We start from the raw sequence: 25,258 nt of genomic DNA, 5'->3' as shown, positions 1-25,258 counted from the left end.
GGCCAGCCTAATGCAGCATCCAGCATCTCCTGCTGTCTTTGTGTATTAACACAATTATAAAAATGAGTTCTTAAAAGCTTCACATTCAAATGAAGAAGTCTCAATATATGACGTGTTGCTGTTTTCATTGTTGTCTGTTGTAAATAAAGAAACTAATGTGCCACCTACACATATAAAGGGCAGTAAATGTCGGACACTGAAAACCTTAAAGGGGATGTTGACCACGACCAAGAGGTGCGATCACATCACACCTGTTTTAGCCTCTTTACATTGGCTCCCTGTTTGTTTTAGGATTGAGATTAGGATCTTATTGATTACTTTTAAGGCTTATCATGGCCTGGCTTCAGACTATATTTTAGACCTTTTAATCCCTTGTGAACCATCACGTAGTTTGAGACCTTCAGGCAGGGGTCTTCTGTCTGTTCCTGAGTCCAGGATGAAAACTAAGGGGAACAGAGTCAGTGTCTTCGTTTAAGTCTCTTCTCAAAACACATTTTTATCTGAAAGCATATCTTGATCTTACCTGAGCTGACTGTTTATTTAAGTGTTTTTTATGTATTTCATCATTCACTGTGGTATTTTATTTCTCTCTCTGTGAAGCACTTTGTACTTTGTTTTAAAAGAGCTCTATAAAAAAAGTTTATTACTATTATTATTTAAAAAGCAGCACTGTCAGCAGGAGTAGGAATAGGAATGAAAAAAGGCAAAAATTAACTCTGGAAACAACTTAAGCTGACTCTGCAGCCTCACAGCAAGCTGCCACCTACTCTCTTCCTAATATAGACCAGTGACTGGCCTTTTACCATAACTGGAACCTACCATCTGCTTAGGTAATCATAGTGTGAGCTAGATTAATACAAAGCTTTCAAAGTGTACAGACTAACAAATAAAACATTGATTCAAGACTTCCCTGTTAATCTTACAAAATGCTACCCTCTAGTGGACACTGCTTACATTTGAATCTGCTCGTCTGCTTTCCTCATTCCATATGTGCAAAGTTTAGTATGCAAATGTATCTAGTGCCATGTTCATTAAAGGACTTTACATTTCTTCAGCCTCTATGCCTGTCCTCTTTAGTTCAAAGCATTCAGATGCCGAGTACATTTACACATGGATAAGGATTTTCCACAAACATGACATACAGTTAATGTAGTATGTAGCATGGAAAATTAGTCAATTAGTCAAAATTAGTAAATTTGTGCCTGAACTAGAATACCCTGCCTAATATTTAAAACTAAGTGCGTAAACATGACAGTGCAGTAAACTGGTCTGACTGCCTGCAACAAGATGTGGACAGAGCACCTGCCAGAAGCTGGTGCCAAGCTCTCAGCAGACTATTGGCCAGATGGCTGTGTACAGCTCAACCAATGAAATGCTGTGAATCCAAATTAATAAGCAACCAGTCAGATAGAAACACATTTTTAAAGCAGCTGCGATGCAAATCTGCCTCAAACATCATGAGAAAATGCATTCACTTTTCAAAGCAGCCAAACATGATAGGAAACTTAAGTGGAATCAAATGAAGAATGTGTTTTGTTTTGTTTTGTTTTTTGCACTCCTCCTTCTCTGCAGAGTCATTTGACACCATGCTAATATAAAAACATTCATTAATGAAGGTTTAATATTATATATCACACTGGCCAGACCTACTGCTAAGTAACACAGAATTATGCAGCTCTGTGCAGCTGCAGAAAAAAACCTAGTGGTTCTGTCTCATGGCTCCACCGCTGTTTTCAGCAAACAAGCTCTGACAAACCAAGTGCAAACAGTCAACCAATGGCAGAGAGCCCAAGTAAACCAGTGACTGGTGAAAAAAGTGGGACATTTACACAGGGGAGGGTCTAGAATATTTTGAATGGGGGGCCCAAGTCACTGCTAAGGATTAATATGACATTAATATGTACATGTTCAATTTCTATCTACTGTATGTCAGAGTTAACTGCCACCTAGTGAACATAAATGTACTGTATTCATTGATCATTGTATTGTAATTATGACTAAATAATTATGAAGAATTTATACTTTTTTGTTGTTGTTGTTGTTGTTGTTCATGTGCATTCTGACTTAATAAATCTGCACCCATTAAAGAGTAATTAGAGTGTTTGTTATATACATACTGGCATGAGCCGTGCATCTGGACTGTTTACAGCCACTCAGCAGCCACCCCGTCTGCCGCGTGCTCTGGGAGAGGGCAAGCTGAGCGAAGGGCGTCATCATGTTGGGATCACGTTGAAATGTGCATGCTGAGCCTTGCCGCAGCCGTAAATACAAGGACAACGCGCAGCAGAAATAGCCCTTTGCGGTTTTGTACATGGGTAAAGAGAGTATTCAACAAGATAGGGCAGATTTCTTGTCTTCTTGGCAATATTCATTTAGTTATTCAAAATGAATGTAAGCTATGACTGGTTTTGAATACAGTTGGCTTGTCAATTACCTGGGGAACAAAATTATTTAGAATTCATACACCTGCGATTTGTTAGTATCAACAAAACTTGCAATTGTAGACATAACTTTCGGGAAATGATAAAAGGAATATTGCTTTGGTGCACGATGTCCTTTTGCTTGGTCAAATTGAATATAAAATAGAAATAAAACAAAACAAAGCTATAATAATGATCTGACATGAAAGAAAAACTTCTCAACATACAAGCCTTTTCTGGAGCTTTCATCTGCATCTCAGTCTGTCACCAGTTGGTCAAAGTTAGAGATTAAATTGAAATTTAAGAAATAAAACAAAATTGTTTGACAAAAAAATCTCAACTGAAGGTCCACTTACTAGACTCTTTCAGAGCTTTCTGCCTTATCTCATGACCATCATCATTATCAGATGGAGTTTTCTTAATTTACTCAGAATGAGATAGTAAGTGGACCTTGAGTTAAGATTGTCAAGGTCAAAAATGTACTTTCATGATGACAATATAAAATGACTACTACTGATGATGATGATGATTATTATTATTATTATTATTAGCAACAACAACAGCAGCATATTTAACTAATATGCTGTCGAATACTGTCGAATTTTTAATGAGGATGACCTCAATTTATGACTAGGTATAGACCAAGTAACACCACTGAAACTGTAACAGCTACTCTTTGAACAAACTGCTAATGTGAACTATAAGAACACTAAATGTCATTGCGATGCAATTATACGTATTACGGTCAATTCAAGTAGGCCACATCAAATGTGGGCATGGGCTACGCCCTCTCATGTTCCAGTGCGCTCAGAAATGAACTCAGGACCAGTCACACTGCAACGTGACCACCGAAACCCGTGCCGCTAGCCCCGCCCCTCTTAGCCAATCAAAACGCGCAGGGGCGTGTTTAGGCGGGGACATTGCCTCATGCTGTCCAATCACGGTGGCTGATTCAATATCACTTGCCAGACCACGCACTGGCACGTGTATCCCTGCGTGTAAACTATTGTTGGAGGGGCGAACAAAAATGTCTGGAGAGCAAATACGGACCGCTAAGCAAAGACAGTCGATGCTACCGGATTCTATGCTGTTTCTTTTAGACTTTTGAGTACCCCATCGTGGAATATCAAAGCTTTTTGTTAACGTGAAGCATATCTAAGGTAAGATGTTCGGGTTTGTGTTGTAGTCGTGTCTGTAGCTGTTGCTTTGTAGCTAGCATGCTACTTCGGGCTATCATCGCACCGGTGTATAGTTAACGTTACAAACTGCGGACATCCCTTTATTTAACTGCCTCGTATTATAGCCATAATATACACTTTAACATTAGCTAAAGTCTATTCAGAATGATCACAATTGACAGGTGAAACTCGTTTAACCGCTTAGGTGTCGCTTCATGCAAGCGGACACCATCACAATAAGAAAACATTTAGTAACGTTACTTCTTTGAGGTGGAAGAAGTCAGCAACACTAACTAACTAGAGATTATTGGCATTCATCTAAATTTCAAGACCTATTTTTTTTTTTTATTAAGTGAACTTGTCAGTTTTAGTTTCTGTGGGGTGGACGTGCATGTGGCCGTTGCACAATGTAGTATCAGGGCTAAAAAAATGCCCCGCTGTGATAGGTCCATACTGTACATTTACGTTATGCTCGCTAACGATTACGTGAAACATGTTCTGTTTTTTGTTTGTTTGTTTGGTTTTTGGCCATCAAACAGTGCAAACGTGACACTATTACATTATTAGTATTCGTTGGGCAAGAACCATTTGATCCATGGTTACCCCACTTCAGATTTTTAACATTTATGTTGTATTATCTGTTAACAATTTTGACTGAGCTATTGCAGCTACAGCAAATGTTTTATGTTGTAATTACACCAATTTAAACTGTACATCTAACTGAAAGGGACTAACAGTTTTAAGCCACTAGAGGCTCCTCATAATATGCACATCATATAGTACTTGTTGAAGGCAGATTTGTACAAATTGCATTCCTCTAGTCAATCAAATGATGTCCCATGACTGACAGCTGTTGCAACCCACCCATGCCTGTGCGTTGTGCTGCTGCGTTTTGTGCAATAGCTGCACATCACCTAGACGAGCTGCATCGCAGCATTCCTCTGTCAGCCCACCATTGACTGAGTCTCACAATACAAAAAAAACCCTGCTTAAAACATGTAGTTATAAATCAGCTATATATGTGTGGGCCTTTGATAGTGTGTTGTCATTTTACCAATTTGTATGCATGTTTTTTCGCACCTAGCGAGTGACAAATTGGCATCTATACCATCATCTTCTGTGATGTACAACGTTCAGTGGCATTTGTGAGAATGTACATAGAGCATCTGTGCAGCCCTCTTCTAGCACTATAGACGCTCTGTGTGGTATGCCATATTTTCTGCTTTACAGTAAATGTTTCACAGACAGTATGGCACACCAGGCCATCAATAACAGACCATGAGAGATGTACAAGAATCTGCGCAGATGCAACCCTGCAGGTTCATGCAGATATCTCACCCTACTGAGTGCCTGAGTGTGCAAAGCAGCTGCACATAAACATATAAAAGTTTTGCAAAGGAATGTGCTGGACAAGGTTGTAAACAGAAGATTAAAAAAAGAAAGCTCAAAGTAACCTTCGTCCCCCTAATGTGTGACCCATTAATAAGTCTCAGAGAAAATTGTGGGTGGGTACCATAAAGATGACCCTTCCAGTTTATTCATAAGCAAATCAAACTTGACAGCAGTGACACCGGCGAGCAGAACTCATTTCACATGGATGACCGAAGAGGTGAAATGGCAGGCAGTGGCAGAGGTGGTGCAATCCACATTTAATCTGTGTGATCACATGTATACTGGGGACTGACTCAATGCAGGAGACAGGACAAGTAAACAGTCTACAGTTTCCATCACAGTGATACTTTCAAATGAGAGTGAGTGATTCACCGGCAGTGCCTACTTTGGACTCTGATGGGGGAAGCAGAAGAGCAGCAACTCAATGTCCCCCTTGTTTTGGCTTCAAGAGGATTGTTTGTGCCTTCACTTGGCCACAAAAAGTCACACAGCGTTTCCCACTGAAATCTATTTTCCACTATAAACTAAACTAAATTGCTTTAAAATGGTGAAAAACAAAAAGCTTCAGGCTAAGAAGGACAGAGAGTTTGGTAGCGGAGGGAGTGTGTGTGTCCTTGATATTCTGAGATGACAATAAAATAATCAGGGCTACCAAACCATACCACAGGCTGCCAGGAAATAGCTCACTGGTGGCTCTTAAACATGCCCAAAATTGGTAGGGTTTCCGTTGTTATTGTTAATGAGGTGTTGTCTTGCAATTTAAAATTATTAATCCCAGGTTTGGTTAAAGGATTTTACATTCAAAGAGGTCATAGCGTCATCTGGTGGTGACTGTTAAACTGTTTCTCACTTAGTTTCGATTACATATTTGTTGTTCAACAAAGGTATGTGGACAACATAGCTTGAATTATTGTCCTCTTACTGTGATTTCATACGCTTATGGAATATTTGGTGTTGCAGGGCTTCATCTGACAGTGTATCAAGATATGAATCCGTACTGAGTTCTGCCGGCAGGCAAACCAGATTGTGGTCCACACTGTGGACCGGACACATCAGCATGGTGGTACATGTACATTTATCACAGTGGATATCATTGATTTGTTGACAGAGACAGAAAAAAAGTTTTACGCAAATCTGTGTTGTCCCTGTCAGAAATCATGTACCATGTAAGGTTCTCAAAGGTGAACCCTCAGACTCAGTTTCTTTACCTGGCCACCACCATAAGAACTTTTTCTGCTTTGGATTGAACAGGTACAGATAATTGATGGGTAGTTCCCACTTGCTTGACAAACATGCAAACATAATGGGTATTGCATATACCATTATGGCACACAACAAAAGAATCTTTTTTTGTGGTTGGGTAGTTTCAAGACAACGAACATTTGCCTCACTAAATGCCATCTGCCATCCCTTGATGAAAAAGCTACTAACTTGTCACAACATCTAGGTACAGTGATACAGAGAAAGTTGGTACATATTGTGCATGAAATGCCAACATGGAAATAAAGTTGAAAAATTACCAAAAATGCAAGAATCCAAAAAATCCAGGAAGTACCAATAATTTGATAGGACTGGTTGTGGTGTGGTCACAAATGCCAGTGTGAGTGAACATCAAAGCTGCGGGGCTTTGTGCATAATCCAAGTTGTTAAAACCTATGTTACGTTGGAAGATTATGAACAAAGTGGTTCAGCAACACTGGAGCAAAGGGGGAAGGTCGAAGGATATTCTGAGGTAAAAACTGTTGATTCCTTACACTTGATTTCAGGTTAACTACATTTCACAGTCTGCAAATTTTGTGCTTTTTAAAAAATCAGCAAATATGCCAGTTGTTGAAAGATTTTATCTGAGGTACCTGGTCTGGGTGACCTCAGTGGAAATTGATCCCCACCCATTGTTCCATGTTGTACCCAGGTTTTTCCCCCCTGAGGCATCCAACAATTCTCTCCTTCAAGGAGGCCACATAAGTTAATTTAACAGACTTAGTTTTTAGAGTAATAGCATTAGAAGACATTAGGTGAGGCTTAAATTGTATTGTTTCAAATGTCAGTTCTATAAATGATGTATAAATGTAATAACTTCACATATTGTTATGTAATTCCTACCACTTTAAGAAGTCATGTGGCCACGGTGTTAAGAGGTAGGCCTGCCCCCCCCGAACTCATGTAAAGCGCATGTCTCTGTGTCATAAATGTACAGTTATGTACAGTGCCCAGTCTCTCATAGACTGGTCCCGAATCAGCTCGAGCCCATCTCTCGAGACAAAACCTCAAGCTCTGGCAGACTATCTATGAGCCAGAGCCCTGTCGCAGGCAGCCCATCCTCTGCAGGGCGCGGTCTCTCATTGGTCCGGCGAGCCGACCAATCAGCAGCCGGGGAGGCTTGCGGAAAGCACCGCCGCGTACACGTGCAGTGTGTACACAGGAAATCAAGGCTGCGCAGAGCTGCTGTGCAAGCACTTATAAACTAGACAATAACATATACAGCGGTATGCATTTATGCTACGGATGATCAGACCGGTGACGGAAATGAAACGGTACTACTTTTTTTTTTAACGGGATTGAATAATAAAAACGTGTCGTGATGCGGGGTGTTGTTATGGAGCTGTGCGGAGTGCTTTCTTTCAGACAAACGGAGAAGTTCACAAACGTCCTTTCACGGAGCAACGCCACACCTTCCTGCAGCCTCCGTCTGTACAGTGCAGTAGGGAAGTGTTTCATATTGAGTTCGTTTTGTAAAAGCAGTGTCTTTCTTGTGTCTTTTTGTGATATTGTGTCGGTATAGCCTGTAGTTTGAAACAGTGACTGTACATACTGTAGCTGTTATTGACTTTATATGCCAGACTAGTACACTGCCATTTGTAGTGCAGATTGTTTTGATATATATTTATGTATATGTCAGAGAATTGCTTGTGATTCACATTCAAGTCAGAGCTTCTCTACTAATAAAGAAAGGGAAACTTATTTTGTGTTACAACTTGTTAGAACTTTAGACAAAGGTATATGTCCTGTCATGTGTCCCATGCTCCCATGCTGTATATACTATTACAACACAATATAAACAAAGACTGTCACATTCAGTTACATTGACTGCAAGCAGGGCTGCAATAATGTTTTTTTTTAATGTTACTGATTAATCTGCCAATTATTTTCTAGATAAATCAATTAATTGCTTAGTCTATGAAATGTCAGAATATAGTGAAAATGTCCATCACTGTTTCCAAGGTGATGTCTTCAAATTGCTTGTTTTGTCTGACCGGCAGTTCAACATTTGCAAAAATTCAAGTTACCATCACAGAAGACAAAGAAAATTGACAAATATTCACATTTGAGGAGGTGCAACCAGTGAACTGTGTGCATTTGTTGCTTGAAAACGACTTATGTTCTGTGGTCTCTAGGTAGTAAAAGAGGGTTGTTTATACTAACAAGTGTAGACTTTAGATTTTGTAAAGGCCACAAAATTAGCATGCAATTTCTTCTCTTGTGTACAGTGTCCCTTTTAGAAAGGCTTGGTTATGTTGTGAACTGCTGGCTTTTCACAACCTCATCATCATTTTCAAGAACCATTATAGATGGTTGGGGACATATTCCCACTTTTTAGATCATAATGGACCTACTTGTCATGATTGTCAGACAATTCTTAATTGTACCATGATGCTAGTTGCCACCAACTGTTGGCCTGACGAGTGTTCTTGCTCTAACGCATATGAGGTTATCAGACACATTTTGCGTCCAACAAATTGTCCCTCAGCCCTTAAAAAGAAAGTGATGTCACGGTTCTGATAAATAAATAATGAGCAGAGTAGGGCTGCAACTAATGGTTATTTTGATTCATTGATTTAACTGGCAATTATTTTCTAGATTACTCGGTTAGTCTATAAAATGTCATAAAATGGTGAAACGTGCCCATTAGAAGTCCAAGGTTACATCTCAAATAATTTATTTAATGCATCTCAAAACCCAAATCTTTTTTACATTTTTACAGTATTTAGACTGATATAAAACCGTGAAAATCAGCAGATCCTCACAATTGAGAAACTGGAACTAGGGAATGTTTGACATTTTTGCCGGCCAGGAGATCACACCAAAACAGCAAATGCAACCTTGAAATCATTAGGCATATAGGCTTCAATGGTAGTGAATGGGAGACTGAGCTAATATTTGCAGGACAGAAGTGTAATTAAACATACCTCACCTCGATGCGAGCGCCACCCAACCAAGCAGTAGATGCGAGACCCGGGTCTCTCTGATGGTGGGCAAATGTTTTGCCTCTGTGTCACCCTGGCATTCCCAACATGCATTTCTCCGAACATGATTCACTTGGCCTTTTTACTGAATTTGTGCAACATAAGGCAGTTGAGAGCAATGCAAATCAGTTAAGGAAGGTGACATGAAATTTCAGAAACTGCTGCGTTGTGAGTCTCGTGTGCTAAATTGAAGAGTGTACTTAAAAACATCTTAAAAAAGTAGCATGCATGTTGGCCACAGAGCAAGGCAGCATTGACCATCTTATAGTCAGCAAGTCATTTACCATATGCAAGCACTGTTACTTCACAGTAATGGGCTGAAACCTTGACCTGGCTGGGTCGGGCATGGCAGTGTGGAGTTTGTGTGGCATGTTCGCTCTGTGTATGTGTGGGTTTCGTCCCACAGTCCAAATACATGCATGTTAGGTGAAACTGTGAATTTGTCTGTCTATGTTTTAGCCTTGCTTGTCACCTAAAGCATGCTGTGATTGGCCGCAGCAGCGGTACAGAAATTTGAATTTGGGGATGCACCGTCTTAAGCAAATGGCCAGCTACAGTTGTGGGTTGGTGGACCAGGTATTCTAGTAGCCTGAGCACAGTTCCCCACCACCACCTCCACCCACATCCATGTGTCTTTCCCATCACCCGTGGAAGTATGCATGGATGCCAGCCTGCCTTGACACCCACTCACACCCTGCTTACATATATCCAGATCATAATTGCTCCTTCCCCCACCCAGTTCAGCCGTAGTACACACAGTTTGTCATGTGCAAATGCGCATCATCCACCTGACCAAACATAATGCTGATTTCATGATGCGAGGCAGCTTACTTGCATTAAGGCAGCATCACATGAATTTGTTGAACTCAAATACCTGCAGTTGTTACGTTTGCTTTAGTTATTTCTGTGTAATGAGTTACATTTGTCATTAGCTGTTCGCACCTGTTATCCTCTTGTGAGATCTAATAAGCAGTCTCTGAACCTGTCCACTCAGCCATACTTGGGAAGCCCATGGCAACTAGGTGCATAAAATTGAAAGGAGGACTGGTCTGTGTCTTCTGGTTGCGTCTGCAGGGCTTAAAAGATTATGTGGCATCGCCCTTGCCCAAGGAATAAATAGCACTAGACTTTTACTTGCGTAGGTGGTGGCCATATATAAACTTTGAGATACTATTCACATGTAAACCTTAATTTATAACAACCCTCTGATGGTGAGCTTTGTTCCGTCCTCCTAGTGTTGTTTATTTTGACCGTCCTCTGGATAAAAGAGGACTTAACTATGACGACTATCAAATGTCCCATGTAATTAGGGCATGTTCACCTGTTCTATATTCAGATGCATTCATACGCACTTGCTGCATGCAAATAGGTGTGGGAGATTATTGTCAATCTGTTCTCAAGATGAGGTGATTGTTTTTTTCAAGATAATCTGGGTAAAAAGCCAGCAGCTGGGCCATCAACAACCACTGGCTGTTCTGACAAACATTCAGTCAGTGATAACATCTCATGGCCACATTTGAATCTTCCTTTGAGGCCAACATGACAAGCATTTTGTAATCCTGCAGCTAATATTATTTGTTCTCTTTCTCTGTCCATCTCTCTTTTTCTCAGTCATCTCAGGTGGCCTTTAACACCTAGAGCAACACATCTCCGAAGAGGCGAGAAGACCAGATACAGAGTGTTTTTTGCTCTCACGAGAGCTGTTTTTCTCACTCTCCCTCACAATCTCTCATGCCATCTGTTGGAGCCAAGGCTGTTTCATAAGCAGAAATTCATCTCTTATCTGCACAACTTTGAGTGACACTTTTTCTCAAGATAATTAAAGATAATTGCTGTCTTTTTGAAAAAGGCAGCCTTTGCTTTTTGGTCATTTGCAGTATTTTTAAAACAGTTTTGAAAATCTGCACTCTTTGAAAACCCAAATAGAAGGGCTCACAACCCAAAACTCTTTAATTTAACAGCTTTTTTGCAGGAGAAGCAATGAATTTCTCTCCTTAGTTCTTTTAATCAACCAACAACAACTATGATTCACCTGTGTATACATAGTAGTCCCACTTAAATTAAAGTCATTCCTATTTTCGCCTTGGCTGACACGTTAATCAAGCTGTTCCAGCCTCATCCTACTCTAGTATGAGTTATGACAACTCTAAATCAACGCCCAGCAGCAGCACTCGGGGACGGGTGGCAAGGGCCAAAGAGAAAGACAATGACCAGGAAGCAGAGTCCGAAGGGTTAAACTCTCTGAAAACCAGCAATGGTCAGCCCAGTGCCAATGTCACCACTCAGGAGCAGGGGCGTGGAGCTGGAGGCGGCTCATCTCCTAGTGGAGGGTCAGGATCTGAAGGTTCGCCCGGAGGCCGAAGGGGGCCCAACTCCGATGATATGGACGGACTCTCCAGCGGGAACGACTCCGGGGAGAGGGAAAGCGAGAGCGGGATGGAGAGAGAGAATGGGTCACGTGGGCGCCAGTCCATACGCAGCTCCCACAGCTCATCAAACGGCAAGGACTCTGGCATGATGCTGGAAACCACTGAGAGCAACAAGAGGTACGAGGAGAAGAAGTTAGGAGACAGAAATCCACATTTGATTGTCATGCTGAATGAATGGCTTTTTTTATGCTTTGTCTTTATTTTCTTGCACTCTTCAGCATTATACACACATGCGCACACACACACACACACACACACAGCCATACTGTTGAAATTAAAGCTCATATTCTAATGTTAATCCTCAAGTAGGGTTAGGCTACAATAGGTAACCCTCCAGAAAGTAGAAAAGGTAGAGAGAGCAGCCGTCTTTTAAACCAAAAAGGCTTTTTTAGCATTAAATGCTAACACATCTCTAAACATCATTAATTGAAACTGCTGTCTGCTGTTTATTTGTGCCGCTCACTCGCATCCAGGAAATGAGCAGCATTACTGTGTTGAATTCCTGCCGGCCACATATACAAAGAACTTACACATACAGACAATTATATTATTAGGTTTTTTTTCTTGTTCTGAGCAGTCCTTCACATGTGACTGCACATGCTAGCAGTACACGTATCAGTATAGGCAAACACATATCATTTCATCTGTGTGTAAAATGTAATCTTAACCATCCCTCCTTTCCCAGCTCCAACTCCCAGAGCCTCTCACCTCCCAGCGGCTCCCTGGCCTACAGCCTGCTGTCCACCAGCTCGGAGCATGACCCCCCCTCCACCTCTGGCTGCAGCAGCGACCAGTCGGCGAGGGTCCAGTCCCAGAAAGAACTGATGAAGGCCATCAAGGAGCTGAAGCTCCGCCTACCAGCTGAGCGCAAGGCCAAGGGCCACGCCAGCACTCTAAATGCACTCAAATACGCACTTCAGTGTGTCAAACAAGTCCGAGGTGAGGGGATGTTTTTGTTTGTATCTTCTTCTAACCTGACCATTTACCCTTTTTTCTGGTTAGTGATGAATTTTAAGCCCCTGCCTCTTTCTTCAGGCTTTAGCTTATTTTTTTCTGCATACATTATGTTCACTGCTCTATGTAATTCTGTCTTTACCTGTATTCACACTCTGACTGATTTCTTTTTTTTTTTTTTCGTTTCCAGCCAATAAGGAGTACTATCATCAGTGGAGTGTAGAGGAGTGCCAGGGCTGTAGTCTGGACTTGTCTACCTTCACAATTGAGGAGCTTGACAACATCACCTCAGAATACACCCTCAAAAACACTGTAAGTTTATACAGTTATTATCTTACTCCTGCTTCATAAAACTTTTTTTATATTAAAAGTACCTCAAACTGTCTTAGTTTTGGTGTTTGTGGAAACGTTTCATAGAAGTATCTTATTACCTCGGTTAGTGAGCCACATTATCATTTTATTACTTTACCCTCAGGTATAAAATGTAACTGAATCCAAAAGAACATTGGTTCAGTCATGTGGCCTTGAATGGCACAAAGATTTATGAGAAACTCATAACACACATTGATCCTGATTTAATCGAGGCAGCATTTATTTTGCTGCAAGCTTTGTAGTGGACTGTGATAAACTGTAAAATATTTTATCCATCAGATTCGAGTTTTGCCAGCCCTAGCATTTAAAAACCTTATTTTTACAAGAAACCTTTGCTTGGTTTGTGTTCAGAAAAAGCCCTCTTCACACTTCCTTAATTCAGTAACAGAAACTGAGACTAATACAACCGTGTCCAAAGAACAATCTTGTTGACAGGTTGTCGGAGATGTCTTATTAAATTCCTCCACCTTCCTCTTTCTTTTTTTTTTCTCAGGACACTTTCTCCATGGCTGTGTCATTCTTGTCCGGGAAGGTCGTGTACGTGTCACCCCAGGGCTCGTCCCTGCTGCGCTGTAAGCCCGAGTGTCTCCAGGGGACTATGTTTTCTGAGCTTTTGGCCCCACAGGATGTCAGTACTTTCTACAGTGGCACAGCACCCTGCCGTCTGCCAACCTGGGCCTCCTGCATTGGGTCAGGTGAGCTGAGCTGAGTGAAATTGGGAAAGGATTAGATGGTGTTGAAAGTTTTTCCATAGGTGATCTATAGCCAGGATGACGACAAATTTAAATGATTTGTGACAGAAAATATTACTCAATGTCTGACAATCCGTTGATTTTATTTATTTATTTTTTGCTCCATTAATCCAATCAGGAAAATGTGTATTCTTTGTTGAACGTCTTTGTACTGTTTCCTGCACTGACTGACTCTTTCTCCAACTCTCTTTCCTCCCAGCCTCTCCTCCAGTCGATTGCACTCAGGAAAAGTCCATGTTTTGTCGAATCAGCGCCGACCGGACACAGGGCCGTGAGATGCGCTACTACCCCTTTCGCCTCACGCCCTACCAGCTCACCATCAGAGACTCAGACGCTGCTGAGCCACAGCCCTGCTGCCTGCTCATCGCAGAGAGGGTCCACTCCGGATACGAGGGTATTTGTCATTTTACTGCATCTGTATATGTGAGTGGAGGGACACATGAGATGAAGCTCCCACAACATTTTAGCGTTCAGCTTTTAAAAAAAGTCAAGTCAATTCAGTTTTATATATATAGCCCAATATTACAAATCAAAATTTGCCTTAAGGGGCTTTACAATCTGTACAGCATACAACGCCCCTCTGCCCTTAGACCCTCGTTTTCGGATAAGAACCACCCCCCCCCCCCCAAAAAAAAAACTTTTAACAGGGAAAAATGAAATAATGGAAAAATACAGTGATAGGCTTTTAGTAGGCTTAAATAAGGACGCTTTTATTTTAGTTTGGTTTAGTTTGTTTGACATTATGATAAGGACAATGATCACTTGCACAACTCCAAAAATGTCAAGGATAACACAAATGTTCAACCCCATTAAGTTACGAAAAGGTGCTTCATGCCATGTTTTTCGTTGTGGCTATACAGCAGTGATAATGTTATGTCAGAGTAACCCAGGCAATCAGATTTGACCTATTTGAGTATCAAGAGGAGATTCTTTTTGAATGTACATTACCGTTCAAAAGAGTCACCTGCCACAAAAGCTTGATTTGGTACAGTCGATGGCTGAGAGGAATACTCTATATTTTGAATGGTCTTTCTTTTAGGTTGCAGAAAGTCCTATTTACAAATAAACATCTATTTGTAAATAGGACTTTTGTATTAAGGGTTTGAAAAAAAAGTAATGTTTTGTACATGGAGAACAAAATGCTGTACAATGGTTGAGCAACAGTTAAATAAGAATAAGAAATCAGCAGTCATTGGTAAAAGCAACTGGAAGCTTAGCATTAAAATCTGTGCAGATTTAAATAGGAACAGGTTCCTGTTTTCAGAATTGCAAATAAATCTTTATCATATAGACAGAATGTCTATTTGAACTTATCACCCAGCCTGTCCTCAAAACATGCTTTTCATCTGTTGTATCTGTGTCCTCTGTGCCTCTCAGCTCCTCGTATCCCTGCAGACAAGAGGATCTTCACCACCAGTCACACTCCCAGCTGCCTCTTCCAGGAAGTTGACGAGAGGTCAGTTATCCAGCCTCTGATAGCATAGTTGCTGCTGTGTTGCCTTTTGGCCACAGTGTGATTGATAAAATGATCATGCTATGGACAAATAATATGAGATTAGGGACAGCCAGAGTAATGGAAGCCAACATATACAGTAAACATAAAGTAGCAATCAGGGTTTAATACATCTATTCATCCCACCTGTATTCATTCATCCATTTTGTGTAGTTATTACGGATATTCTCTCAATTTTTATACATGATGAAAATCATCAAAAAAATCTGTTTCCTTTTTAATTGATTTCAGATCTTTATTTCCATTATTTGCTTCCAAAACCTTTTATTCATCCCTTTTCATCTGTAGATCTTTAGTTGTAAACTGATCTGTTTACAGCTCTAGATTAGTAACAAACATACTATTACTGTCTTAACAGTGTGTAAATATATTGTGTTTTTTCAGGGCAGTGCCATTGTTGGGCTACCTGCCTCAGGACTTGGTGGGAACCCCCACTCTGCTCTATATCCACCCTGAAGACCGGCCCATGATGGTGGCCATACATGAGAAGAGTGAGTCTATTTAGCACTGAACTCTGTCTGAACATACTGTAACTGCTGTTCACACACCTCATATACTGTAAAACTTTTTCTGTGTTGATTTACACATGAAATATTTATTTATTTTCTTTTTCTTCTTAATTGTCTTGTATTTACATTTTGTTTTACTATTGAGTCAGAACTATTGGAATTATAGTATTATAATATATACTTTAATATCTTCCATATAAATGTCTTTATTCCATCTCAACTTTCTCATGTCTGCACTGTTGTCTCCCTTCAGTCTTTCAGTTTGCAGGGCAGCCGTTTGAATATTCACCCTTGAGGATGTGTGCCCGCAGCGGGGAGTATCTGACCATCGACACCAGCTGGTCTTCCTTTGTCAACCCCTGGAGCCGCAAGGTGGCATTCATCGTTGGGCGCCACAAAGTCAGAACGTAAGATAATTCATTTGCTCATTCAAAAACAAATCCTGCCAGGGCACTAATAAACACACATAAATATATGCGCACCTAAACGCAACATAAGTAGATTTCTGAGGTTAGGCTAGAGAGTTGTGAAGATGACTGTCTGCAAAAGTGGCAGACACAAATGAAGGCATAGAATGGTAAACATGAAGGTTGTTTTAATATGTATTACATATTTAGAATATTATAATAGAAATAGAGTATTTGTAAGAAGTTCATCCTAAGCTATCTATCCAAGCCTGAGCACACAGGCAGTTTCAATTTGCATAGCAGTCCTCTAAAGCCTGAGGGGTGTTTCTCTTGTGCTAAGTGGTGATCTAACATTATTCCCGTCTCCAGGAGCCCTCTGAACGAAGACGTGTTCACGACACCGCAGGGCTGCGAGAGTCGGGTCACCACGCCCGACGTCGTCCAGCTGAGTGAGCAGATCCACCGGGTCCTGGTGCAGCCGGTGCACAGTGGCAGCTCTCAGGGCTACAGCTCGCTCGGGTCCAGTGGCTCGCGAGGCTCCCGGCGGTCACACCAACAACACCTCAGCGCCTCAGCCGCCTCGTCCAGCGACAGCAACAGCCCCGCCATGGACGAGGCTGCCGCTGTACACAAACCTGTGAGTCTGAGCAACTAGTGGTCTCAGGTCTAGCTACATTTTAGTATCATTTAGTCTACATAGTCATGTTACATCTCACTTAAACTGCACTTTGCACGATGTCCAATATCTTGCTGATTCAACATTAGGAAAATGATTCACAGCCATGTCTGTTTAACAAGTGTGATGCTGTTTTATTGTTCCAGATGACGTTCCAGCAGATCTGTAAAGATGTTCACATGGTCAAGACTAATGGACAGCAGATATTTATCGAGTCCCGTAACCGGCCACCGCCAAGAAAAAACAACAGCACAGGTAAAATAAAAGGACAGTTACATAGTATAGTTATATGACATGTAAGTCAAACAACAAGGGATGATTGTTGGAAAATTGCTTTTGTGAACTTAAAGGACCAGTAGTTAACAATGGAAGATGCAAAACTTGCCTGTCACAGAGGAGTAAAGAATAAAAGAGTAATTGCAAATACAAAAGCAGATCCTATTCCAAGCTATCAATTCAGAAAAAAAAGAGAATTGGTCATCTCAAGTTTGCATTTCCTGTTCCTCTCTACTCTTCATCCAGGCCCAACAAGCATCAGAGCCATCACTAGTGACCCAATCAGAGGTTTGATAGCTGACCTGACGAAACCACCCAAAGCTTTGGTCCCTGCACCGTTTGTACAGAAGGAGCCCCCAACCGGCTACTCCTACCAGCAGATCAACTGTCTGGACAGCATCATAAGGTGTGTGCGCAAGCCTAAAACCATTCTGTCTTATCATTGTTTTGGTTTATTACTTAATTCATTACTCATCCAACACCAATGCTCTGACTCTACGCAGGTACTTAGACAGCTGTAACATTCCTAACACGGTTAAAAGGAAGTGTGGCTCCTCATCCTGTACTTCCACATCTGATGACGACAAACAGCAGGAGGCCAGCGGCAACAACAACGGTACTTTTTATTACTTACTTAGAACTGGTTTGGTTTTGTTATGTAGGTAATTAGGCAGGTGTTTCTCGGGCAGTTGCCTTAGACACATCTCTGATCCACTTATTTTAGTTCCACATTATCCCTTTTTTTTTTTTTTTTGACAGTGTGCATTTACCAACAAAAATACTGATAGAATCTTGTTCTTGTTGTTGAATATGGATTTTTTTTTATGCAGCATCCTTGATTTGTCTTCATGAGAGCCTACAGATTTTCTAGATCACCAATAAGCATGCTTGTCCGTGTGTCTGTATGTGCTTGTCCAGCTGGTATCCGATCATCACTGCAATTGAACTTGTTGAACTTGTTGTCTCTGCAGGTGGTTCAGTTAGCCTCGTAGGTGAACCACCTTCTCTGCCCCCACTGACCTTGGCCACAAAGGCAGAGAGTGTAGCCTCAGTTACGTCCCAGTGTAGCTTCAGCAGCACCATCGTGCATGTGGGAGACAAGAAGCCTCCTGAGTCAGGTGGGAATCATCAACACTCGCACTCTCTGAAACCTCTAGTGTGTGTTTGTCAGCAGGTTGTTTCTTTGAAATGACAAAGTATGAGGTCCTTGCATGCCTTAAAAATAATTTAAAGGCCTTCACCATAATTAAGGCTGGAGTTTGAGTTTAGTCTCATACTCTTTCTTTGGAGCCCTACTTTACATGTTGACCAGTAACACTCTTATACTGTTTGTTTATTTTACCTTCCTCACTTATTTTGCAAAGAAACTGACCAAAAAGTGTTTTCATTACTTTAAAAGTCTCAAGAATTATCTTGCAGAAACCTGTAGCCGCATGATAAAACTGCAGATTGCAGGTAATCTGGTTTATGCCTTTGTATCTCATCTTGGTTTATCCTGGAATTTTTCTCTTTTAAGTTTCTTTGTGTTGTCTCTTTTGTTTTCCCCAAAGATGTGTTCTACAGTTTCCACTTTCTTTTTTGTCTTTTTAAAGTGATAATATGCAACTTTTTATGGATATGTTAAATGTGAAAATGTAATGTAACGAAAGAGTCTTGGAGTCAGACAGTATTGTGTTAGTGTTAGCTATCTACTGCTGTCTATATCTATCTTAAGTTTGCTAACATTAGCCACCATTAGCTACTGGTCATACCAGACCAAGTAAGGCTGTAGCAACAAAATCCATGAGTGTATATGAATTTAACTTTTCATTTCTCAGAAGCAGAATGTGTCACTTCTTCTTTCTAAAGTTACATAGTCTCACTTCAATGCTTTAACACTCCTCCATGTGTCTTCTCTATCACAGACATCATCATGGAGGAGGCTCCTACAACTCCCACACTTGCTCCTCCTACAATTACACCAATTCGTCCCACTAGCACAGCGATTACCCCTCCTCTGCCTCCCCCTACCCCTCTCCCTCAAGCCACTCAGCCGGACAGGGACAGCCGGAGAAGTGGAAGTGTAGGAGGAGGTGGAGGAGGTCGGATGGGTCTGACAAAGGAGGTGCTATCCGCCCACACCCAGCAGGAGGAGCAGGCGTTCCTTGACCGCTTTAAGGACCTCAGCAAGCTGCGTGTTTTCGATCAGACGGCATCTTCGAATCTGCGCTGCCACACGGCAGCTGCCAACCCTCTATCACGAGGTACACACACACACTGCAATGTATATACATTACATACATTACACATTAATTGTTAATTGATTGTAAAATTGTTGCTTAATTCAGTGTCTCCTTCTCTTTCCCAGGAGTGCGTTGTTCTCGTGATTACCCAGCCGCAGGAAGCAGCAATGGTCAGAGGCGTGGTCGCGGCGGTAAGAGACTCAAGCACCAGGAGTCATCTGACCAGCACAGCTCTCTCGGCCTGAGCGGGTGCCGGCATGACCCCAGAACCAGCACAGTTCCCATGCCCCTCAACATGCCTCTCGGACCCCCAACAAACTCATCCTCCTGGCCATCTGTAGGCTCCCAGGCCAGCATTCCCTCTGCCCCTTTCGCTCCTGGTATGCTTCCAATCTACCCTGTTTACCCACCGCTCGCACAGCCCTTCCCCCAGCCCGTCCCAGATCCATCACGTTTCCCACCTACCCAGATGGTACCTCCCATGATGGCCCTCGTTTTGCCCAACTACATGTTCCCCCAGATGGGAGCACCCATCTCTCATCCAGGCGCAACCCCAGGACACTTCTACAATCCTAACTTCACATACCCCGTCGCCACCCCAGCTGCTGTCCCCACTGTTCTTTCCAACCCTGTGACCATTCCAGGCACCTGCGCCCCGTCTCGTAGCAGCACCCCCCAGTCCTACAGTCAGACACCAGCTGATCGTGAGGGTGCAGAGTCCCCCCTCTTCCAGTCCCGATGCTCCTCTCCTCTCAACCTGTTGCAGCTGGAGGAATTACCAAGTAACCGGTTAGAGGTCGCCACGGCCCTGGCAGCATCACAGCAAGCCACACCTTCTGTGCAGGGCAGTGCGGCCGGGGGACAGAGTTCAGCCAATCAGGGGAGCTCTGATGATACCTCCAAAGAGAATGAGAACGTAAGTACACAGATGTTAAGAATAGGATGTTAAGCTTTGAAAACCATTTAGCATTTAAAATGTCTTTATTTCATGGTAGATTAAAAAACAATAATTTTTTGTGTGTCTTTCCCCCCCCCCATTAGGGTGAAACAAATGAGTCCAACCAAGATGCCACATCCACCTCCAGCGACCTGCTGGATCTGTTGCTGCAGGAAGACTCCCGCTCAGGCACCGGCTCAGCCGCCTCTGGTTCAGGGTCCTCAGGCACAAGATCCTCTGGTTCAGGCTCGGGCTCCAATGGCTGCAGCTCCTCTGGCACCAGCGGCACCAGTAAGTAGATTTTTAGTAATTTAAGAGTTATGGGTTACCCTGATAGTGTAAAGCAGGAAGTGTGACTCTTTAACTAAATTCACTGAGTCCTTCCAGGATAATAGATGTCAAGAGGCAATTTTCCCTGAGAGAAACTTTTGAAATACGTTCTTTCTTTGATGGAAAATGAACGCCACCACCTCTGCTAAGCAACCAAAAATCTGTTAAATATTGTTTGCAAAATTCATGGTTTGGATCATAGACTGCAAACAAAATCACACTTAATACGTGACACGTCTACTCACAATTAATTCTCAACTTTCACTTCCTTGTCCATCCAGGCAGCAGCCAGGGCAGCCACACCAGCAAGTACTTTGGCAGTATCGACTCATCAGAGAACGATCATTCCCGCAAACAGCCAGCAGGGGGCAGCAGTAGTGCCGGAGGAGATGGTGGCGAGGAGCAGTTCATCAAGTGTGTCCTGCAGGACCCCATCTGGCTGCTGATGGCCAACACTGACGACAAGGTCATGATGACCTATCAGCTGCCTGACAGGTACGACACTAGGCGAAATGTGTACATTTTATTCAGAGCATTCAACAGAACACTGCCATTCCCACACCTGCCATCCAATAGACAAATACAACACCTTGTTGGTCAAACTTAGCTGACTGTCAGACGGCAGGTTTTCAGTGACCCTTTTCCCCTGTGCCCGTATAACAGGGACATCGAGACTGTGCTGCGAGAGGACCGCGAGGCCTTGAGGAGCATGCAGAAACACCAGCCACGCTTCACCGAGGAACAGAAGAGGGAGTTGAGCCAGGTGCACCCCTGGATCCGCACAGGACGCCTGCCCCGAGCCATCAACATCTCTGTAAGTACACTGCAACTCAACCCTGAGCTCTGAAAGGTTCAGAGTATGAGTTATTGTTTAAATACATCAAGTTCGCATGAGTGCAACAACACAGACATGAAATAATCTTTCTCTCTGGTTTATCTCAGGGCTGTACAGGCTGCAAGTCTCCCCCCTCTGTGCCTCCTGCCGCTCCGTTCGATGTGGAGATCCACGAGATGGAGCTGTGCAATGTGCTGAAAGCTCAGGAGGAGGGTGCCAGCAAGGAGAAGAAACATGTTTCAGAGACAGCCATGGATGAAGCTCACCCAGAGGGTGAAGATGAAGAAGAAGAGGTAGAAGAGAAAGGAACCAAAACACAAGACAGCAATCAAGACATGCCAGCAGAGGAGCAGAGAGTTACCTCAGAAGCTGTGCAAGAAAAGGCGTCAGAGTGTCACATGGCTCACTAAGAAGGTGGCCAAAGATAAAGAACACTATCATGATCTTTCTACAGTGATATGCAGAAAATGTGCACTTTCCAGGACTTGGTGCCCAAAACATCATTACACAGGGTGTAAGTTGTTAAAATTGGATTTTCTGGGACATTAAAAAGGTGCTTATTGATCGAGACAACTTCCATTTATTGTTTGACAGGTCAGGCAGGACACTAGGCCCTGTTAATTCTCTATGAAGTCCGACGTTGATGACAGCACACCAGGCATGTTGTATGACTGCATATTAAATGCCTTGGAAACCACATGACATGCACACTCAGTTTTAGAGAGTGAATTACTACTCCCCCCCACCCCCTGTTCTTGACATATTTATTTAAGTTGTAAGATAATCAGAGAAGGACTATGGCGAATGTGTTACAAAAACGGAGCCTTTACATAAAGATGGATGTTCTTCACCACAGTGTCCTCCTTGATGTTTGCATCTCTCCTGTTCAGGGTTCAGCTCATGAAGAAAGAAGTTTATCTGTGACTTTTCTTCTTGTTGAATGTTTCCTAGGTTGTTTGGGGTCCTGCTCCCACCTACGACTTTAGTTTTTTTATGTAAAAGGTTTGCCCTGACTAAAGAAGAATCTACTTTCACCCAATAGACAAAGTGTACATTGAGAACCAGGTTTATTTTGTAAACATTGTGTATATTTTTATACTTTCATCCACTGAAAATAGAGAGAGGATTAATGCCCAAAAGAGTGTCCATATTCTAATATGTTAAAATCAAGGATGGAAATCTTACCCGACAGAAAAAACAATCACTTCACAGTCTCTGAAACGAAGATGGTGTTTCTCATGACAGTGATCTAGTTGCTTTATTTCAGTGACGTACAGTTAACCGTGGGGAAGCGTGGGAATCGCCAAGAGACTGACCTGGACTTTTAAGGTTTCTCTTCGGCCAGGCATTAGTTTGCATTCATGAGAAATGAACAATGCCTCTCTGAGAAATGATTCTCACAAACATTACCGACAGTATTTCCCAAACTGCTAGCAGGAGGGAGAGCTTTTGTGCTGCCAGTGCTTGCTCATGGTGGTAAGTGGAAAGAGGTGGACTGAACTCTTTAAAAAGCAGTCTTGAGAGTTTGGAGAGTGTTTTACTATCTTCTCTTGTCCCTTTCTCTTCCTCTCTGTGGCACTGTTCTGGTCATGTGATATCCTATGCTTAATGGCGTCAGTTGTGTCTGTAACAGTTTCTAAATATTTTTGTGAAATTAAAAGTTTGTACAAAAAAAGACAATAAAACATCAAAAGCCTTTAAATGTGAAGTCCATTTTTTTCTCTTTTTTTTCTCTTCTGCAGTTAGTTTTATGATTACATCTTTTTGCAGTCTATTTTTGTCGGTGGGTGTTTTGCAACAGTTGGCCTGGATGCACAGAAATGTCCAGAATGAACTGGAAGCAGAGAGCAGATCAGGGCAGCCACTTTCTTCACCGAACCACAGTCTCCTTCTATTCAGCTGTGGTTTTTACCAAGACTGGTCCCCGCAGCTTAAAAAAGACAAAGGCATGCCCTCGTTTAGACAAACTCAAAGCAGCAAAGTTGACTTCATTGCACATAATGATTATAACGGTGACAACAATGATTGTAATGTACGTGGGTTATTTTGTGAGAGCTTTTAATGAACTATCTTGAAAACTTCTTTAAAGTCACATTATGAGTATTAAAATCAATTTTCTTTTTTCTTTACAATAATGATGGGCCTTTCCCTGCCAAAACAAAATATATTTTGCTGTAGAATTCAGTATATTTCAAGTCTTCCATATTTACTTTTATAAGTCCAGTCTGAGTTCTGTTTTGGTTGAACCTACTGTATTTTTCATTCTTTCCTGCATTTAAACTGAACTCCTTCACCATCTACTTTGTTCCACCACCGTGAATTGTTGAAAGGAATTTAATCCTCATAATCAGAGTAAATTGCGTGTGTGTGCCCTGTTAGGTTATAAAAACAGAATCTACAGCCATGCTAGCAGTTCTGCGAGGCTGTATTTTTAGGAACACCTGCGCTTTAAGCTAAATGCTAACATCAGCATTGCTAACATGCTCACAATGACAATGCAAACGTGCTGATGTTTAGCAGCTAATTAGCACTAAACACAATTCACAGCGGAGCCTAATTGGAATGACATTGGTTTATGACTAAATACCTGCAAAACTAAAGTATTGGACAAATAAGAATTTGAGTTTTTTTAATTAAAATTAAAATGTATACAAAGTTGGGGACAAAGAACATGTATATGTACATAAACAAAAACTAGCATGTGAGCACAAGCAACAACACCTCTAAATCCAGACAGACGAGAGAGAGAAAAACACATTAAGACAAGTATACAGGGGGTAACACAATTCATTAACACCATCATAATGTCATCAAGAGCAGCCATTTGCTCTAATTTAAAATAATGAATCCTGACATTGCCTTAATTGTAGATGTTATTTAGTTCTTTTCTGTTATACATTTTAGGGATTTGAAACAATTTGAAAATGAATCTTTTCACTTTGATGGTTGCACTAGAGGAAATGTCAGGAGATCACCAAAGTCATGACATGAATGTAACATTTCACGCAAAACCACAAATGTCAACCTCATGGTGGCGCTAGAGGAAAAATCAGGAGGTCATCTCCAAGTTGAGGTGTGTTCAGACAGAGGCACAAATTTGACTGCTGGACCATTTGTGTTTATTTGCCTCCAACAGTGTACCAACTCTATGTAAGCTATGTCAACTTGCGTAGACGTGTCTTTATGTCAATTTGCACTGCCCTGGAAAAATGATTTCCATTGACTTTATATGCAATCATGCTGCCTCTAAAATTTGATTTGCGTTCTGTCTGAACAAAGTACAATTCATGCTCTGGGAACCATGAATGTCTGTACAAAAGTTTGTGCCAATCCATCTGGTAGATGTTGAGATATTTCACAGGATAAGTGAAAACTTTGACCTGCTGGTGACGCCAGAGGAAAAGTCAGGGGACATTAGGATTCATCCTCTGAGGACCATGAATGTCTGTACAAAATTTCATGGCAATCCATCCAATGGTTGTTGAGATATGTCTGTCTGAATCAAAGTGGTGGAGCGACAGACTAACATTGCCAAACATTGATGCCTTGCTGCTAGTGTGGCTAACAAAAGCCTGGCTTGTAACTGGTGGTGCAGTGAAGAGATCATTATACACATGTGCAACAGTGGCACTCTGTCCATCAGCACACACACCTGCAGAAACATACATTTTCTATATTTTCCATTACTCTACCTGTTAAACAACAACATAGAGCTGGAACATAAGCACACTGTGCTCTGACACTGTATATACATTGCTTTTGGCCATGGGTCAGTGTACAATGTAATTAATGTTGTTTTCACTGTTAACCTG

The 25,258-nt window shown here is 41.8% G+C and overlaps 1 protein-coding gene across 3 annotated transcripts; it reads left to right on the top strand.

Annotated features, from left to right (window-relative positions):
* Positions 1–3,401: 3,401 nt before the first annotated feature.
* per1b (period circadian clock 1b) lies at positions 3,402–23,142 on the top strand. 3 transcript variants are annotated; one of them, XM_044183721.1, is made up of 20 exons: positions 3,402–3,580; positions 10,846–11,780; positions 12,349–12,602; positions 12,808–12,929; positions 13,483–13,684; positions 13,941–14,135; positions 15,119–15,197; positions 15,639–15,745; positions 16,017–16,170; positions 16,540–16,807; positions 16,993–17,101; positions 17,369–17,528; positions 17,626–17,738; positions 18,094–18,240; positions 19,027–19,365; positions 19,470–20,260; positions 20,386–20,572; positions 20,893–21,106; positions 21,275–21,425; positions 21,554–23,142. In XM_044183721.1, the coding sequence occupies exons 2-20, from the start codon at positions 11,365–11,367 to the stop codon at positions 21,854–21,856; spliced, it is 4,311 nt and encodes a 1,436-aa protein (XP_044039656.1). In that variant the 5' UTR covers positions 3,402–3,580; positions 10,846–11,364; the 3' UTR covers positions 21,857–23,142. The 3 variants fall into 3 exon arrangements, with proteins under 3 accessions (XP_044039656.1, XP_044039658.1, XP_044039657.1); XM_044183722.1 differs by lacking the exon at positions 3,402–3,580 and adding an exon at positions 7,290–7,524; XM_044183723.1 differs by lacking the exon at positions 18,094–18,240.
* Positions 23,143–25,258: the final 2,116 nt, after the last annotated feature.

The sequence above is a fragment of the Siniperca chuatsi genome, linkage group LG22, assembly GCF_020085105.1.
Source record: "Siniperca chuatsi isolate FFG_IHB_CAS linkage group LG22, ASM2008510v1, whole genome shotgun sequence".
Lineage (NCBI taxonomy): Eukaryota > Metazoa > Chordata > Actinopteri > Centrarchiformes > Sinipercidae > Siniperca > Siniperca chuatsi.
Note: the sequence above shows the minus strand (reverse complement) of the source record. Positions and strands in the feature narration are given on the sequence as shown.

Bases quoted from the DNA above. Each gene is read 5' to 3' on its own strand.
- per1b (XM_044183721.1), top strand. From the start codon at position 11,365: ATGAGTTATGACAACTCTAAATCAACGCCCAGCAGCAGCACTCGGGGA. The intron at 11,781-12,348 runs GTACGAGGAGAA...CTCCTTTCCCAG, and splicing joins ACCACTGAGAGCAACAAGAG to CTCCAACTCCCAGAGCCTCT. The intron at 16,171-16,539 runs GTAAGATAATTC...TCCCGTCTCCAG, and splicing joins GGGCGCCACAAAGTCAGAAC to GAGCCCTCTGAACGAAGACG.